General features: G+C 44.5%; 1 protein-coding gene across 1 annotated transcript in view; it reads left to right on the top strand.

Annotated features, from left to right (window-relative positions):
- The first annotated feature begins 18,245 nt into the window (after positions 1 to 18,245).
- The window catches only part of LOC119331874 (protein arginine N-methyltransferase PRMT10-like), a 3,241-nt gene continuing 3,157 nt past the window's right edge, over positions 18,246 to 18,329 (top strand). The window contains exon 1 of the mRNA XM_037605052.1: positions 18,246 to 18,317. Within this exon, the coding sequence (XP_037460949.1) occupies positions 18,246 to 18,317 (72 nt within the window). The remainder of the gene's footprint in view (positions 18,318 to 18,329) is intronic.

The following is an 18,329-nucleotide window of genomic DNA, read 5'->3' as shown; positions in this document are numbered from 1 at the left end:
ACAGTCGCCCGCAAGCCATCTATGTGCAAAGCACGTCGAGGGAACCGGTCTCGCGTAAGCGTACGCGTAAGGTTGGTCCAGGTCGTCTCGTCCAACAATACCGCCGAACCAAAGTATGACATGCTGGTAGGCAGTATGACTTGTATCGTCCACAACTCACTTGTGTTCTACTCGTGCAAATAACATCAAACCATAAAACCTAGGCTCTGATACCACTGTTAGGGAACGTAGTAATTTCAAAAATTTCCTACGCACACGCAAGATCATGGTGATGCATAGCAATGAGGGGAGAGTGTGATCTACGTACCCTTGTAGATCGCAACGGAAGCATTGGCACAACATAGAGGAAGTAGTCGTACGTCTTCTTCTCGATCCGACCGATCCAAGCACCGTTACTCCGGCACCTCCGAGTTCTTAGCACACGTTCAGCTCGATGACGATCCTCGGGCTCCGATCCAGCAAAGCGTCGAGGAAGAGTTCCGTCAGCACGACGGCGTGGTGACGATCTTGATGTACTACCGACGCAGGGCTTCGCCTAAGCACTGCAACAATATGACCGAGGTAGAATATGGTGGCAGGGGGCACCGCACACGGCTAAGGAACGATCTCAATGATCAATTGTGTCAACTTGTGTGTTTAGAGGTGCCCCTGCCTCCGTATATAAAGGAGGAGAGGAGGGGAGGCTGGCCGGCCAAGGGGGGGGAGGCGCAGGAGAGTCCTACTCCCTCTGGGAGTAGGATTCCCCCTCCAATCCTAGTCCAACTAGGATTCCTCGGAGGGGAAAAGAGGAGGAGGGGGCCGGCCACCTCTCCTAGTCCTAATAGGACTAGGGGAAGGGGGGGCGCGCAGCCCATCTAGGGCAGCCCCTTCTCTTTTCCACTAAGGCCCACTATGGCCCAAATAGCTCCCGGGGGGTTCCGGTAACCCTCCCGGTATTCCGGTAAAATCCCGATTTCACCCGGAACACTTCCGATATCCAAATATAGGCTTCCAATATATCAATCTTTACGTCTCGACCATTTCGAGACTCCTCGTCATGTCCGTGATCACATCCGGGACTCCGAACGACCTTCGGTACATCAAAATGTATAAACTCATAATAACTGTCATCGTAACGTTAAGCGTGCGGACCCTACGGTTCGAGAACAATGTAGACATGACCGAGACACGTCTCCGGTCAATAACCAATAGCGGGACCTGGATGCCCATATTGGTTCCTACATATTCTACGAAGATCTTTATCGGTCAGACCGCATAACAACATGCGTTGTTCCCTTTGTCATCGGTATGTTACTTGCCCGAGATTCGATCGTCAGTATCCAATACTTAGTTCAATCTCATTACCGGCAAGTCTCTTTACTCGTTTCGTAATCCATCATCCCGCAACTAACTCATTAGTTGCCATGCTTGCAAGGCTTAAGTGATGTGCATTACCGAGAGGGCCCAGAGATACCTCTCCGACGATCGGAGTGACAAGTCCTAATCTCGAAATACGCCAACCCAACATCTACCATTGGAGACACCTGTAGTACTCCTTTATAATCACCCAGTTATGTTGTGACGTTTGGTAGTACCCAAAGTGTTCCTCCGGCAAACGGGAGTTGCATAATCTCATAGTCATAGGAACATGTATAAGTCATGGATAAAGCAATAGCAACATACTAAACGATCGGGTGCTAAGCTAATAGAATGGGTCATGTCAATCAGATCATTCAACTAATGATGTGACCTCGTTTAATCAAATAACAACTCTTTGTTCATGGTTAGGAAACATAACCATCTTTGATTAACGAGCTAGTCTAGTAGAGGCATACTAGTGACACTCTGTTTGTCTATGTATTCACACATGTATTATGTTTCCGGTTAATACAATTCTAGCATGAATAATAAACCTTTATCATGATATAAGGAAATAAATAATAACTTTATTATTGCCTCTAGGGCATATTTCCTTCAGGGCCAAAAGACGTCATGGGCCATACATGGGCCAGAAGTGAAAACGGGCTGGAATCATATTGGATGGCCCAGATGACGCTACTAGGCCTAATTCGGATAGGGCATAACGGGCCTTGGGTTAGCAGGCTGTAAATGGGCTATATGCGAACAGGCCGTTAACAGGCTTTCCATGGGCCGGCCCGCCACCTTTTGACCAAGTCAAACGGGCCGGCCTTTTCACAGGAATGGGCCTCTATTGGGTCGTGCCACGTGTCGACGTATCATAGGCGCCTTCTGTCCAATTAGTGGATGACATCTGTCCCAACGATGAGCCAACACGTGTTTCCTCCAGCCAATGATGATTTTACACGTGGAAAATCCCCATTGGTCGGGGCTGTTAATGGGTTATCGTATCCAAAACCCTACCTGATAGCTTAACGGTGTTCCGTTACGGTGGATGCCACGTGTTGGTCACCCTTGACGAAAGCACTTCTATGACGCGCGATTTATCGTCATGGAAGTGCACACTTCCATGATGATAATTTTGGTAATGTCATGGAACACTTCTACGATAGCACAGGTATGACTATCTTGATTCTGTCATAAAATCATCATGGATGTACATGCATGACAAAAACGCGACCTACTGTGACAAACACGTATCATCACGGAAGTGTATTTTTTTGTAGTGACTCTAGCAATTCGTTCATCAAGAAATTCACCTAGTGGCACATTATCATCAAGCAAGGTACTAGCGTCATCAAGAGTAGCATTCATAGAAGAAGTAGCATCATCAATGACTTGCGACATATCAGGATTAATAGCATGTGGTGGTGTTGCAAGTTTACTTATAACAGAAGGTGAATCTAAAGCGGAGATGGATGGCAGTTCCTTACCTCCCCTTGTCTCAGAGGGAAAAATCTTAGTCTTAGCATCCTTCAGATTCTTCATAGTGATAAATTGGTAATAATCCCAAGTGACTCAACAAATATAGCTATGCTCCCTGGCAACGGCGCCAGAAAAAGGTCTTGATAACCCACAAGTATAGGGGATCCCAACAGTTTTTGAGGGTAGAGTATTCAACCCAAATTTATAGATTCGACACAAGGGGAGCCAAAGAATATTTGTAAGTATTAGCAACTGAGTTGTCAATTCAGTCACACCTGGAGATTAATTATCTACAACGAAGTGATCAGTAGCATAGTAATATGATAGTTTTGATAGTAGTAGCAATAGCAATAGCACCGGTAACAGTGATAGCAATAGTTTTGTAGTAGTGACGATAGTAACAGCGACATTAGTAACTTAGCAAGATCAATATGTAGGAAAATCATAGGCATTGGATCGGTGATTTGTTGGATGATATTCATCATATAACAGTCATAACCTAGGACGACATGGCACTAGCTCCATTTCATAAATATAATGTAGGCATGTATTCCGTAAATAGTCATACGTGCTTATGGAAAGAACTTGCATGACATCCTTTGTCCTACCCTCCCATGGCAACGGGGTCCTATTGGAAACTAAGGGATATTAAGGCCTCCTTTTAGTAGAGAACCGAAACAAAGCATTAACACACGGTGAATACATGAACTCCTCAAACTATGGTCATCATCGGGAAGTGTCCCGACTATTGTCACTCCAGGGTTGCCGGATCATAACACGTAGTAAGTGACTATAACTTGCAAGATCGGATCTAGAACATAGATATAATGGTGATAACATAAACGGTTCAGATCTGAAATCATGGCACCCGGGCCCAAAGTGACAAGCATTAAGCATAGCAAAGTCATAGCAACATCAATCTCAGAACATAGTGGATACTAGGGATCAAGCCCTAACAAAACTAACTCGATTACATGATGAATCCCATCCAACTCCTCACTGACCAGCGAGCCTACGAAGGAATTACTCACTCCCGGTGGAGAGCATCATGGAATTGGTGATGGAGGAGGGTTGATGATGACGAAAACGGAAGATCCCCCTCTCCGGAGCTCCAAACGGACTCCAGATGTGGCCTCCCGATGAAGAACAGGAGGTGACGGCGGCTCCGTATCGCGAAACGAGATAATTCTTCCTCTCTGATTTTTTCTAGAAAAATAGGATTTTATAGCGTAGGTTTTAGGGTCTACGGGGCCACCAGGTGGGGACAACCCACCTGGGTGCGCCTGGGGGGTAATGGATATTTGTGTTGGATAACATTCATCATATAACAGTCACAATCTAAAGAGATACACAATAGCTCCAATTCATCAATGTCATGTAGGCATGTATATATTTCGTATATATTCATACGTGCTCATAATAAGAACTTGCATGACATCTTTTGTCCTGCCCTCCTGTGGCAGCGGGGTCCATAAGGAAATCTAAGGGATATTAAGGCTTCCTTTTAATAGAGAACCAGAACAAAGCATTAACGCATGGTGAATACATGAACTCCTCATACTACGGTCATCACCGAAGTGGAACATCAATGTATCAATAATTCCAAGGTACATAATTTTTTGGAGTCGAGATTACCCTAAACCACACAATATACATAACCCTAAAGCATGAGTCACAATTTCTCACATTTGAGTCATTTAGATGAGTTATAGCTGAACTCCTTCTGGAAAGTTGAACAACATTGGTGATATCACTAGCAGGGGGCTAGTGTGCATTTATCACCTCCAACTATTCAAGTCGCATGTGGTGTCGGTGATCTTTAGCCAGATTTACCATTGACATGCGAGATCCTACTGTGTTTAGCCACCGCGGTTACGGTCAAGTATAAATGAATATGTAATAACACAAATAGGTGTATGCCCCAAGGCCAACCTAGAATGTACAGAACCGTAAGCCCTGAAGTGTAACTTTCTCATACTGCCTCTAAAATTGGACTCCTTTGCAAAATTTGATCAACATCAGAGATATGACCAAGGGGGCTTCAACATATATTTGTCGCCTTCACCTCTTCAAGTGTCATGGTCTGCTAGAGTTGTCTATTACATGTAGAAGATACCATCTCAAACGAATGAACTTTTTCTAAACACAAAGAAAAAAGCTCTCATGTATATCTCAAAGTAAAAAAAAGAAACTTGTGCAACAAACTTGTAGTGAACTAATGTTCCTTTCCACCTAACTGGCATTTACCCCAGTCTTTATGGATAAACCTACTATTCTTTGACAAGATGCATAAGATTATTGCAATGAAATAAAAGGGCAACTAAGGGATGTATCAAGACAAGGTACTATGAGGCCTCTTTGATTCGCAAGATTCTAAAAACGCGGGAATAGGAAAAACATAGGATTGTCATGTCATGCCCATCTCAATCCTACAGGATTTTGGTTTGTTTGATTGTATCACTTGGAAAAACAAAGGATTCTTTCAAAGAGGTTTGAGTGGATGTTAGAAATCCTACATGAAGTAGTACAAAGAAATCCTTAGGAAAAAATCCTATGGGATTCAATCATGTGAATCAAACAACTAAAATAGGAAAACTTTTTAAGGATTCTAATCCTCCAAAGTTCCTATGAAAATCCTCAGAATCAAACTAGGCCTTACTTGTTTTACTCGATTGTTGATATTTCTCTCTAAAGTTCCTATGAAAATCCTTTGAATCAAACGAGACCTAAACTTGTTCCACTTGATTATTGATGTTGTTATATATATTTCTCTCGACCTAGTAGATGTCATGTCTAAATTGGCTATAATCTGGATCATAGCTATTTGCAGCTTCAAAAAGAAGAAAACATCATGGGTCCAAAAAAGTTGATGCAAGGATCTATAGTTGTGTACAATAATGTTGTCGTGAAACTGAAATTGATGCATATAGAACGGATGTGCCATGTCCACTTGGTCCAGAACTGAAAACATTGCATACATTTTCTGCCAACGGGGTACATGCGACAACCTTTTGTTCTCTTGGTGTGGACTATTCAGGATTGGAAAAAGAGCATGAGGGGTGGCGGAAGGGACTTCAGTGATGGGAACCGGGTCGCCACACTAAAGGTTAATACGTCTGTGTAGAGGCTGAAAATCTATTGAAGATCCTCGCCAGCGGCTTGAACTTATAGACCTAGTTGCGAGAGGCTTGTATGCATAGTCTTTGTGTGGTGATTTTTTGTTTGATGATTGAGTTGTTGCGTATGGCAGTGGATCAGATACGGTTGTTGTTGTGTACATATCTTAAGAAAGGAGGTAGATAGTGGGGAGATTTTTGGCTGGTGATTTATTTATTTACTAGCAAAAGGGCTTGTGCATTGTAACGGGAGAAAAAATAATTCATAATCTTCAATGGCCATGACCACATTTTGCTGCATCATCAAGATACACTACCACTCTCAATTTCGTGAAATCATGTACATTTTTTAAACTCATGCATATATTTTAAATTGTGAGCATCTTTCAAATTCATGAACACTTTTACAAATTTTTGAACGTTTTCTAAAATCAATAACATTTTTTGAATTCATGAACATTTTATAGTATTTGAAAACATTTTTTAAAAATTTTAAACATTTTTATAAACAATTTTGTTGAATTGGTGAATATTTCTAGATTGTATGGACATTTTTTTTGAAAATTGGTGGAACAATCTCTGAAATTCACAAATATTTTTTTGATTTAACAAACATTTTTTCAAATGCATGTTCATTTTTTGAATCAGTGAACATTTTATGAATGAAAAAACTATTTTGTAAGTCACGAACAGTTTTTGAAATTTTTATGATATTTTTCCCTTCAAGAACATTTTTTTTAATTGAAGAAATTTTGGTCAATTTCATTAACATTTTGTAATACACAAACATTTTTAAAAATGATGAACATTTTTCTCCAAAATTTCGAATATCTTTTGATTAAGAAAACATTTTTTACAAAATCACGTACATTTTTTAATCCACAAACATTTTATGTCAAAAATATTTTTTTTATTTTCGGAACTTTTTTGAAGTCCCATATTATTGAAAGTAGAAAAAAACGAAAAAGAAAAAGAATGTAAAACAAAATAAACAGGCTGCCCGGACATGGGCTGGTCCAAACGGGGGCATTGCGTCTTCTCCCAGTGCGCGCAGAGCGCAGCATAGAAAGTCCTTACCACATTTCCTCAAAAAAAAAAGGTCCTTACCACATGGGCGGGCTCAGGCAGGGGATTATCCTGTGTGAAACGTTTTATTATCACTTATAAGTGCCACTGGATTCGCTCTCAAAAAAGTGCAACGGGTGGGTAATATTTTGCGAATTTAAATTTTTTTGAGGGCAAATCAATAGCTTTATAACTTAACTGCTCTTGGGCATATCGCCCAAGACACAAGCGCCCATATGGGTGGGTACATCAGACTCCCACTCTAAGAAGTGGTTGGGGTCACATCCACGGCCAAGATTGGCAAGTTCATGAGCGACAGAGTTCGCGCTACGTCTACAAAAAATAGCAAACTTGGAAAACCATAGTTTTAAGTGGTATTTTATATCTTCTATGACAGCCGCATAAGCCGAAGAGTCGACCTTTTGCATGTCCAACGCGTCCGCCACTAGCTGGGAGTCCATCTCCAGCTCGACCCGAACGATACCAAGATCAACCGCGATATGCACTGCATGCGACATGGCAATGATTTCCGCAGCAAAGGCGTCCTTGACATGCTCCTGTCTTCCAGCTCGAGCGTAGGCCAGGCTGCCATCCTTCATTCTAACAGCCACACCCTAGCCCGAATGGTTCTGCCCAGGCACGAGGGATCCGTCCACATTGATTTTAAATTCAGCATGCATCGGCGGCCTCCATTTGTCAGGAGCTGGTTTGACCGGCTGCTTCCCGAAGATCTCACGAAATTCGAACACGCTGCTCCTCATACAGCAGGCCACCGTATCGGCCGACCAAGCCAACTCGCCCTGCCTTATTTTATTCCGGTTTGACCACCACGACCACCAGAAGGTTAGGACATGCAGCCGCATTTTTACATCAAGCCCCCAGAGAAAATCCAGCACTGCATGCACGGGCCCGATGGATTCCAGCTTCATGCGTACTTCTTCCATCTCCATCCTCCTCCACACCTCCTTCACACTCTTGCACTTGATGGACAGGTGGGCTCCATCCTCGTCCACTCGGCCACAGAACAAACACTTAGTGTCAGTGATCGGGATCCCCTTTCTTGCCACATTAGTTCGGAGTGCAAGTGAGTCATGCTTGAGACGCCAAGTAAACATTTGAATGTTGGGTGGGCATGGCAGCTTCCACAACCTCTTCCAGGAGTCATCGCTCGTACTATCCAGATTGCCAGACACGTGTGAGCTCCCTCCCAACCCTCCATCCTGCTTCATATGATCAAGTTGGACTTGTAGTTTGTAGGCACTTTTGACAGAGTGGATCCCCTTGGTGTCATATTGCCATGCAATAAAATCCTGAGTCCCCTCTCTTAGCGGAATTTGGAGAATGTGCTTGACATCATCAGGCCAGAAGGTATCGTGTACAAGTTGCTCATCCCAGGTTCCCGTACCCGGGTCAATCAGGTCACTCACTCTATCCAGTAAGTTTGTGCCTCGGGGAGTGATCACCCCACGCGACCATGGACGTGGCAGCCACGGAACCGACCATATTTTGACTTGCGTGCCATCTCCGATCCTCCAGATGTAGCCCTCCTTGAACAGTTGCATGCCGTGTAACAAGCTTCTCCAGGAGTAAGAGATACCGTCACGGGGTCAAGCTTCCAGGAGTTTGCCGTCGGGGAAGTAGCGGGCTCGCATGATACGGGCACATAGCGAGTCCGGGAACTGTATAAGACGCCAAATCTGCCGCGAGAGCATCGCCAGATTGAATCCGTGCATATCCCGAAACCCTAGCCCCCCTTGTGACTTGGGCAATGTCAGTTTCTTCCAGCCGATCCAATGTGTTGTGCGATATTTATCCTGTTGACTCCACCAGTAATCGCAAAGAAGTGAACTCAATTCCTCACAAAACGTCTTTGTGAGGTAGAAGCATGACATGGCAAACGTCGGAATGGCTTGCGCTACGGCTGTGATCAACATTTCTTTCCCGCACATTGCTATTAGCCTCTCCTGCCACCCGTACACTCGGCCGGCCATGGCCCCTTTGACAAAAGCAAACGCCTTCCTTCTGGACTTGCCAACATGAACAGGTAGGCCGAGATATTTGTCGTTCCAAGTCTTGCTCTGTATCCGTAGGGCTCCTTTCACCGCCCCTTTGTCCTCCACCCTGGTATTCGGGCTAAACATAAGAGCTGATTTCTCTAAGTTAATGCACTGTCCCGAACAGGTTTCATATAGATCCAGAACATTCCGGAGGGCTTGAGCTTCATCCTGCTTGGCCTTCATCAGCAACACCGAGTCATCGGCAAACAAGAGGTGCGAAACAACCGGAGCGTTGCGGCAGAGTTTCACTCCTGTGATCCGCCCGTTTGCCTCAGCGTCATGTAGTAGGGCCGAAAGCCCCTCCGCACATATGACAAACAAATATGGTGATGCTGGGTCACCTTGACGAAGCCCTCTCGAAGGGGAAAACTGCTCAGTCAAATCACCATTCACCTTGATCTGATACCTCACTGTGGTTACGCAATTCATCACCAAATCAGTCCACCGCTCCCCAAAGCCAAGTTTGTGCAGCATAGCACGCAGGAAGTCCCATTCGACTCGATCATACGCTTTACTCATATCCGCTTTAACCGCAGCAACTCCATCATTACCATTTTTCTTGTTGAGCAAGAAGTGTGAGAGCTCGTAAGCAATGAGGACATTATCCGTGATTAACCTCCCTGGCACGAAGGCACTTTGGTTATCCGAGATGATCTCTGGCAGAATCAACTTTATCCGGTTGGCCAAAACCTTGGAAACCAACTTATAGACCACATTACATAAACTGATTGGCCGCAAGTCTTTGATCCTGTTTGGGTTCTTCACTTTGGGGATAAGAACAACCACTGTATCATTCCACCCTTCCGGCATTGCGCCCCCATTTAGAACCGCCAAGACCTCCTCAACCACCTTGTCCCCCATACAATGCCAATGCCTCTTATACACGATGGAGGGCATACCGTGGGGGCCCGGCGCCTTGAGGTCTTCGATGTGATCAAGAGCTGCCTTGACCTCCTCCCTGGAGTACTCACCCTCAAGGATGGCCCGCATGGCCGGGGTTACCCATGCTTGCACTTTGTCGATGAGTTCCGGCAACCGGTCACCGTGCCCCGACGTGAACAATTCCTGAAAAAATGAGCAAACATAGTTATTAAGCTCCTCTCCCTCCTTCACCTCCGAGCCGTCTTCCTTCCTCAACACTCTAACTCTGTTTGCCTTCTTCTTAGCAGACGCCACAGCCATGAAGTATTTTGTACTCCTATTACCCTTCTTCAACCATGTGACATGAGACCGTTGCTTGGCTTTGGTATTCCTCCTCTCCTCAATCTTTTCCACCCTACACCAAAGCTTCGCCTCCTCTCTAATTTTCTCTTCACTCACCGGAGCACGCATATACCTTTCTAGCTCCCGACGTGCTTGCTTCAGCTTCTCCTCCAAGTCACCTGCCACTTCCTTCCCTCACTTAGACATACGCCCCGCCACTGACCTCAACACTGTGGCAACATCACCTCTCCCTTCTAAGCATCCTTCTTCCCAAGCCCGTTGCACCTCCTCACTACATCCCTCCTCCTGTAGCAACCATGCTTCAAAACGGAATCCACGGTCTCCGCCCCGCTCCCTTCTATTTTCTCCCTGGGTGCAAACGATGATGGGCCTGTGTGGTCTGAGTGGTGGGGAGCCCCGTTGAGAACACTGAAGTTGGGGAACCAGTCACACCAGGAAGCATTCGCCATGGCCCTATCAAGGCGCTCACAAATGTAGGTGCTAAGTTCCTTACTATGATTTCGCCAGGTGAATTTATCGCCCTCATACCCAATATCACTGAGCGCACAAGATTCGAGGGCCTCTCTGAAGTTATCCAACAGCCTTTGTGGTCGAACCGCACCCCCTATCTTCTCATCCAGTGACAATATCTCGTTGAAGTCTCCTAGACAAAGCCATGGACGACCCCCTTGGTGTTGTTGACCCAGAACTCATAGGGTTTTCCATGTCTGCACCTTCCGATCAGCCGCTGACTCTCCATATACCCCCATAAGCCACCAGATTCTACCATCCTCCTCCTTCACGTCCACATCCACATGTCTTCTTCCGAACGATCGAAGCGTAATATCCACCTCGCGTCTCCAGAATAGCACCACCCCCTTGCTTCGCCCTTCTGCACTCCATGCTGCCATATGAGGCAAACCCAACATCCAACGAAACCTTTCCAACTCCTTCTCCGACAGTTTTGTCTCCGCCAACAACAGTACATCGGGCACCTCCATCCTCCCCATCTCGAGGAGGCTATGAACTGCCGGGCCGTTCCCGAGTCCCCGGCAGTTCCATCCGATTATTTTCATTGTGTTCGGCGGGGCTGCTCCTGCAGCCCGGCCGATAAAACGTTGATAGGCGAAACTGTCCTTGCATCCGTCTCCTCTCCCACCCCCTGCACTCCTTCCTCCTCACGACTCTTCTTCCCCACTTGCTCCTCTCCCTCGTCCATCCTCCTCCTCTTCGAGCCCAGAACCGTCTCATTGTCCTGCCTCACCCTCCCCTCCGGCCGATCACGCCCTTTCTTATGATATCGTTTAGCAGTGTAATTCTTCTACGGCTCAGCAGTCTTCTGATGCTGGGCTAACTGAGTGTTCTGCTTCTCCAGTGTCCTACCTTCCACCTTTCCATCTACATCCATGACTATTTCCTTCCCACCCTGACTCTGGGATGCATTGGAGGCATCTAACTTTCCTTGATCAGTAGGGTTTTCCTTGGACCCCCCCAAGCATCAACTTCCTAGGGTTCCCTGCCTTACTCGGTGGCGGTGCCAATTTGCTCGGGCTCGTCACCTCCTCCCCTCCCTCCGTTCCTCCTTTAATCCCATTGCCTGATTTCTATTCAGATTTTCTCCATGTGAGGCTGTCACTCCCACTCCCCGACCGGCCCTCGGAGCGGCTGTACCCGTAGCTTCGGCCTCCACCAGAACCACGACCCCCCGATCTCCACGTACCCTCCTTAGTTCTACCCCTCCTCTGCCCAAGATCAGCCTTGAGCCATCTGCTGAATTGTTGCTTCTCTCCCTTACTGGTTTTAATCAGGCAGTCCTTGTCCCCGTGTCCGATCATACCGCATGTGTAGTAGAAATCCGGTAAGAACTCATACTCAAACCTACACCAGTCCACATCTTCCTCATCTTCGGAACCGATAGGCTTCTCTCCTTTTCCGCCCCTACTCTCCTTCCGATCCGCACCATCGTCCAGGGTGAAGCCCCTCATGATTGGTTTATCAATCCGCATCCGTACCTTGATTCGAAGGAATCTACCAATTGCACTTCCATCCGCTCCTGTATCCGCCTCCACAAATCTACCAGTGGTGTTGCCAATGTCCTCCGCCGAATCCTCATTCATCATACCCAAAGGGAGGTTAAAAACCCTGACCCAGATTGGGATATCATTAAAGGCGTAGTCTTCGGGCCGCTTGCTAGGCACATATTCCTCCACCACCACTAGATCCTTGTCGAACATCCATGGTCCGTCCTCCACCGCTTTCCGCTTCCCCGATTCCTGGTGAAACATGAAGAGGAATTTGTTTACCCCTATCTCCGTACAGGTGATCCCCTTGATCGGGCACCACACCTTACCCAGGGTGAGCGAGATCGCGTCTAGATGGGCCAACTTCTCGGACATGATCTTCCCCACCGCCTGGAACGCCACCTCTTTGCCCTTCTCCTTCGCCGAACACCGGATCTTCACCCCCTTCCTCTCCTCCTCCGAAAGCTTCAAACCCCGCATCAGCCCCGCCACACCCTCGATCACTTCCTTCAAACCCCCTCTCTCCCTCCTAGGGTGGATTGTGTCTTACGATCACGCGCCCTAGGGAGCACGCAGAAGGCCTATGGTGGATGGGGAATGGGATCGGAGTCGGGAATCGCTCGCACGTAGGAGATGCCGGATGCCCGGCCACAGAAACCCTAGATCACGAGGCCCAGGGCATGAGAACCTCGCGATCACTTCCGCAATCGCCGGACCTAACGCGAACCGTCACCCAACAGGGACGGACCCATCCTAGGTGTCTGTGTTGTTCTTGGTTGCGAATTTAATTATTAGGGCCAAAAGCCAGTGGGTGGGTTCTGTTTGTAAAAAAAAGTTCGATGGGAGTTGGGAATCGGTCAAGCAAAAAACTCAAGGTGTATGGGAGGGGTACCAAATGACGACGTACAAATTCTCTTTAATAGTAGAGATGTGAGAGATGAGTGTGTAATTTTGATATAGTTAGATGTCCACCCACACAATTCTTTTTTTGACGGGAAACCTTTCAATCTATTCATCAATAGTCATGGAAATATAAAGAACATTAGAAGTAACAAAAAAATACATTCAACTCAGTAGACCATCTACTAATGACTACAAGCACTAGAATGAGCCAAAGTTGCACCACCGTCATCGGCCTTCCTTTACCAAAGCTGGACAAACCTTGTTGTAGTAGATGGTCATGAAGTTGTCGTGCTAAGGCCTCTTAGAACCAACACACCATGACAACAACTGCTACCATTGAATAGGCGTGTAGATCGAAAGTATCAGCATGTAGACACATGAACATGAACGGCGAAGACCGGGTCCAAGTAGATTCAACGAAGACAAACGCCGATCGTAAATGACGGAATCCACTAGACACACACCTCCACACACCCTCCGACGACATTGGGCACACTGTCAGGACGGAGGCTAAGCGGGAGAACCTTATTCCATCTTCAGGGAGCCGTCACAATCTGGTCTTCCTAAACAAGACACAAACCCTAAATGAACACGAATTTACCATCCTGGTCAATGTAGAAGATACCATCTCAAATGAATGAACTTTTTCTAACCACAAAGAAAAAAGCTCTCACATATATCTCAAAGTAAAAAAAAGAAACTTGTGCAACAAACTTGTAGTGAACTAATGTTCCTTTCCACCTAACTGGCATTTACCCCAGTCTTTATTGATGAACCTACTATTCTTTGACAAGATGCGTAAGATTATTGCAATGAGATAAAAGGGCAACTAAGGGATGTATCAAGACAAGGTACTATGAGGCCTCTTTGATTCGCAAGATTCTAAAAACGCGGGAATAGGAAAAACATAGGATTGTCATGTCATGCCCATCTCAATCCTACAGGATTTTGGTTTGTTTGATTGTATCACTTGGAAAAACGAAGGATTCTTTCAAAGAGGTTTGAGTGGGTGTTAGAAATCCTACATGAAGTAGTACAAAGAAATCCTTAGGAAAAAATCCTATGGGATTCAATCATGTGAATCAAACAACTAAAATAGAAAAACTTTTTAAGGATTCTAATCCTCCAAAGTTCCTATGAAAATCCTCAGAATCAAACTAGGCCTAAACTTGTTTTACTCGATTGTTGATATTTCTCTCTAAAGTTCCTATGAAAATCCTTTGAATCAAACGAGACCTAAACTTGTTCCACTTGATTATTGATGTTGTTATATATATATTTCTCTTGACCTAGTAGATGTCATGTCTAAATTGGCTATAATCTGGATCATAGCTATTTGCAGCTTTGAAAAGAAGAAAGCATCATGGGTCCAAAAAAGTTGATGCAAGGATCTATAGTTGTGTACAATAATGTTGTCGTGAAACTGAAATTGATGCGTATAGAACGGATGTGCCATGTCCACTTGGTCCGAAAACATTGCATACGTTTTCTGCCAATGGGGTACATGCGACAACCTTTTGTTCTCTTGGTGTGGACTATTCAAGATTGGAAAAAAAGTGCATGAGGGGTGGTGGAAGGGACTTCAATGATGGGAAGCGGATCGCCACACTAAAGGTTAATACGTCTGTGTAGAGACTTGAACTTAGAGACCTAGTTGTGAGAGGCATGTATGCATAGTCTTTGTGTGGTGATTTTTTGTTTGATGATTGAGTTGTTGCGTATGGCAGTGGATCAGATATGGTTGTTGTTGTGTACATATCTTAAGAAAAGAGGTAGATAGTGGGGAGATTTTTGGCTGGTGATTTATTTATTTACTAGCAAAAAGGGCTTGCACGTTGTAACAAGAGAAAAAAAGTTCATAATCTTCAATGGCCATGACCATATTTTGGTGCATCATCGAGATACACTACCACTCTCAATTTCATGAAATCATGTACATTTTTTAAACTCATGCATATATTTTAAATTGTGAGTATTTTTCATATTCATGAACACTTTTACAAATTTTTGAACGTTTTCTAAATCAATAACATTTTTTGAATTCATGAACATTTTATAGTATTTGAAAACATTTTTTAAAATTGTTAAACATTTTTATTGAATCGGCAAACATTTCTAGAATGGACGGGTTTTTTTTAAAAAAGTTGGTGGAACAATCTTTGAAATTCACAAAAAAAAAATTGATTTAACGAACATTTTTTCAAATGCATGTTCATTTTTTGAATCAGTGAACATATTATGAATGAAAAAACTATTTTGTAAGTCACGAACAGTTTTTGAATTTTTATGCTATTTTTCCATTCATGAACATTTTTTGAATTGAAGAAATTTTGGTCAATTTCATTTACATTTTTTAATACACGGACATTTTTAAAAATGATGACCATTCTTTTTCCAAAATTTCGAATATTTTTTGATTGAGAAAACATTTTTTACAAAATCACCTACATTTTTTTAATCCACAAACATTTTACGATTTTTAAACTTTTTATGTCAAAAATATATTTTTTATTTTCGGAACTTTTTTGAAGTCCCATATTATTGATAGTAGAAAAAAACAAAAATGAAAAAGAAAAAAATGTAAAACAAAATAAACAGGCTGCCTGGACATGGGCTGATCCAAACGGGGCGTTGCGTCTTCTCCCAGTGCGTGCAGAGCGCAGCATAGAAGGTCCTTACCACATGATCGGGCCCAGGCGGGGGATTCTCCTGTATAAAATGTTTTATTACCACTTATAAGGGGAGGTCCTAGTCGGCGCCTTAAGCTCCCCGAAGCGGGCGTCGCTGGGGATCGAACCAGTGGCGGAGGCAGGAATATGTATAATCTGATGTTAGGGAGGGCCGGCTGCAGGCAACAGTAAAAAAATATCACTGTTCATATGCATAATACAAAGAAAATTAGGATGTTGGGGATGGCCGGGGCCCTGGCTGGCCACCCCCTGCCTCCGCCACTGGATCGAACTCACACCGCGACAGCACTATAAGAGACTAGCTACCACTGTATCACTCGCGCGCTAGCAATCAAAAGCAGCGCACATTTGTAAAAGACTATTATGCGCAAGTTCACTAATTTGAGAAACAAATGTTCACCAATTAAACGGTGTGACTAGTTGACCGTTGGCTGTTCAAAAAATATGTGTATGCTTTTTTGAAAAATCAGGAATTAAAAAAATCATTCACAACAAAAAGTTCACGGGTTCAACAAAGGTTGACGAATTTAAGTGAAAAAAAATCACAAAAATGAAAATAGTTCAACGAATTTGAAAAAAGTTCGTCATTTTTGAAAAAAGTTTATCAATTTTTTGAAAAAGTTCATCGAATCTGAAAAAAGTTCATCGTATGGAAAAAAGTTCATCAAATTTGAAAAAATTCCATTGGATTTGAAAAAAGGTTCATTGATTTCGAAAATAGTTCATCAATTTTGAAAATAGTTCACCGGATTTGAAAAAAGTTCATCGGATTTCAGAAAAAAAGTTCATCGGATCTAAAAAGAGTTCATGGAAATTGAAAATGAATTCATTGATTTCGAGAAAAGTTCACAGAATTTGAAAAAGGATGAGGAAAAAAGAAAAAAGGAAAAAGAAAAAACTGAACTGACATGAATAATAAATAATAGACTGAATTATTTATTAATACAAGCCGTCTTGGCCGGGTGGCTAGAGCGTTGGTTCGATCCCTCGTTCACCCACTTTTTTTTTGATGTTTCTCTGAAAACAGAAGAAGAAGAAAAAAACGGGCCGAGCCTAGTTGACTTGGCTGTAGGCGCCCGTTTGCAAATTGCACTGTAACAGGCGCCTGCAACGTCAAATAGGAAATGCCCTTATAAGTGTCACAGGATTCGCTCTAAAAGAAATGCCACTGGTGGGTAATATTTTGCGAATTTAATCATTAGGGCCAAAAACCAGTGGGTGGGTTCTGTTTGTAAAAAAAGTTCGATGGGAGTTGGGAATCGGTCAAGCAAAAAGCTCAAGGTGTATGGGAAGGGTACCAAATGACGACGTGCAAATTCTCTTTAATAGTAAAGATATGTGAGAGATGAGTGTGTAATTTTGATATAGTTGGATGTATATCACCCACACAATTCTTTTTCTGACGGAAGGCCTTTCAATCTATTCATCAATAGTCATGGAAATATAAAGAACATTAGAAGTAACAAAAATTACATTCAACTCAGTAGACCATCTACTAATGACTACAAGCACTAGAATGAGCCAAAGTTGCACCACCGTCATCGGCCTTCCTTTACCAAAGCCGGACAAACCTTGTTGTAGTAGATGGTCATGAAGTTGTCGTGCTAAGGCCTATTAGAACCAACACACCATGACAACAACTGTTACCATTGAATAGGCGTGTAGATCGAAAGTATCAGCATGTAGACACATGAACACGAACGGCGAAGACCGGGTCCAAGTAGATTCAACGAAGACAAACGCCGATCGAAAATGACGGAATTCACTAGACACACCTCCACACACCCTCCGACAACATTGGACACACTGTCAGGACGGAGGTTAAGCGGGGGAACCTTATTCGATCTTCAGGGAACCATCACAATCTGGTCTTCCTGAACAAGACACAAACCCTAAATAAACACGAAAAGACACCAAAATATGGAGCAAGGGCTCTCCCTCGGCCAGGGCTGAGAACTACCACGCCTCCATGGCCTAAGGCGAGAGAGACGAGGCAGACCCGCGGCGTCGCCGGCAGGAGGCGAGAAACCCTAGTTGTCGGGGCGAGCGAACTCTCAACATACATCACATACATCTGATATAGACATACACACATCAATGAAACTCTCAAAGCTTGTGTTAATGTTCATTTTTTTTGAGAATCGTGTTAATGTTCATGGACTACACAGTCCCTTCCACGAAAGATGCAAGAAAAAGGCCCATCAACCTCGAACACGAATATTAAGGCACCATCCAACGTCTGAGACCCACGGCAGCAGTCCTTTAAACATCCCTACCCCATAAACCCTAGAACCGAGCAGCCATCCTCCCAAACCGCAGGAAAACCCCTCCCCTCTTTCCTCCTCTCCCGCCCCCACACCCCTCCCCATGGCGTCTCCCCCCAACGGCGCCGCCGCCGCCGCCGCCGCCGCCGCCTCCTCGGCCGCCGGGGGCGCGCCCCCCGTCGACAAG

This window comes from Triticum dicoccoides, chromosome 7A, assembly GCF_002162155.2.
Source record: "Triticum dicoccoides isolate Atlit2015 ecotype Zavitan chromosome 7A, WEW_v2.0, whole genome shotgun sequence".
In the NCBI taxonomy this organism is placed as follows: Eukaryota; Viridiplantae; Streptophyta; class Magnoliopsida; order Poales; family Poaceae; genus Triticum; species Triticum dicoccoides.
The sequence above is the reverse complement of the archived record's forward strand: the minus strand, read 5'-3'. Positions and strand labels throughout refer to the sequence as shown.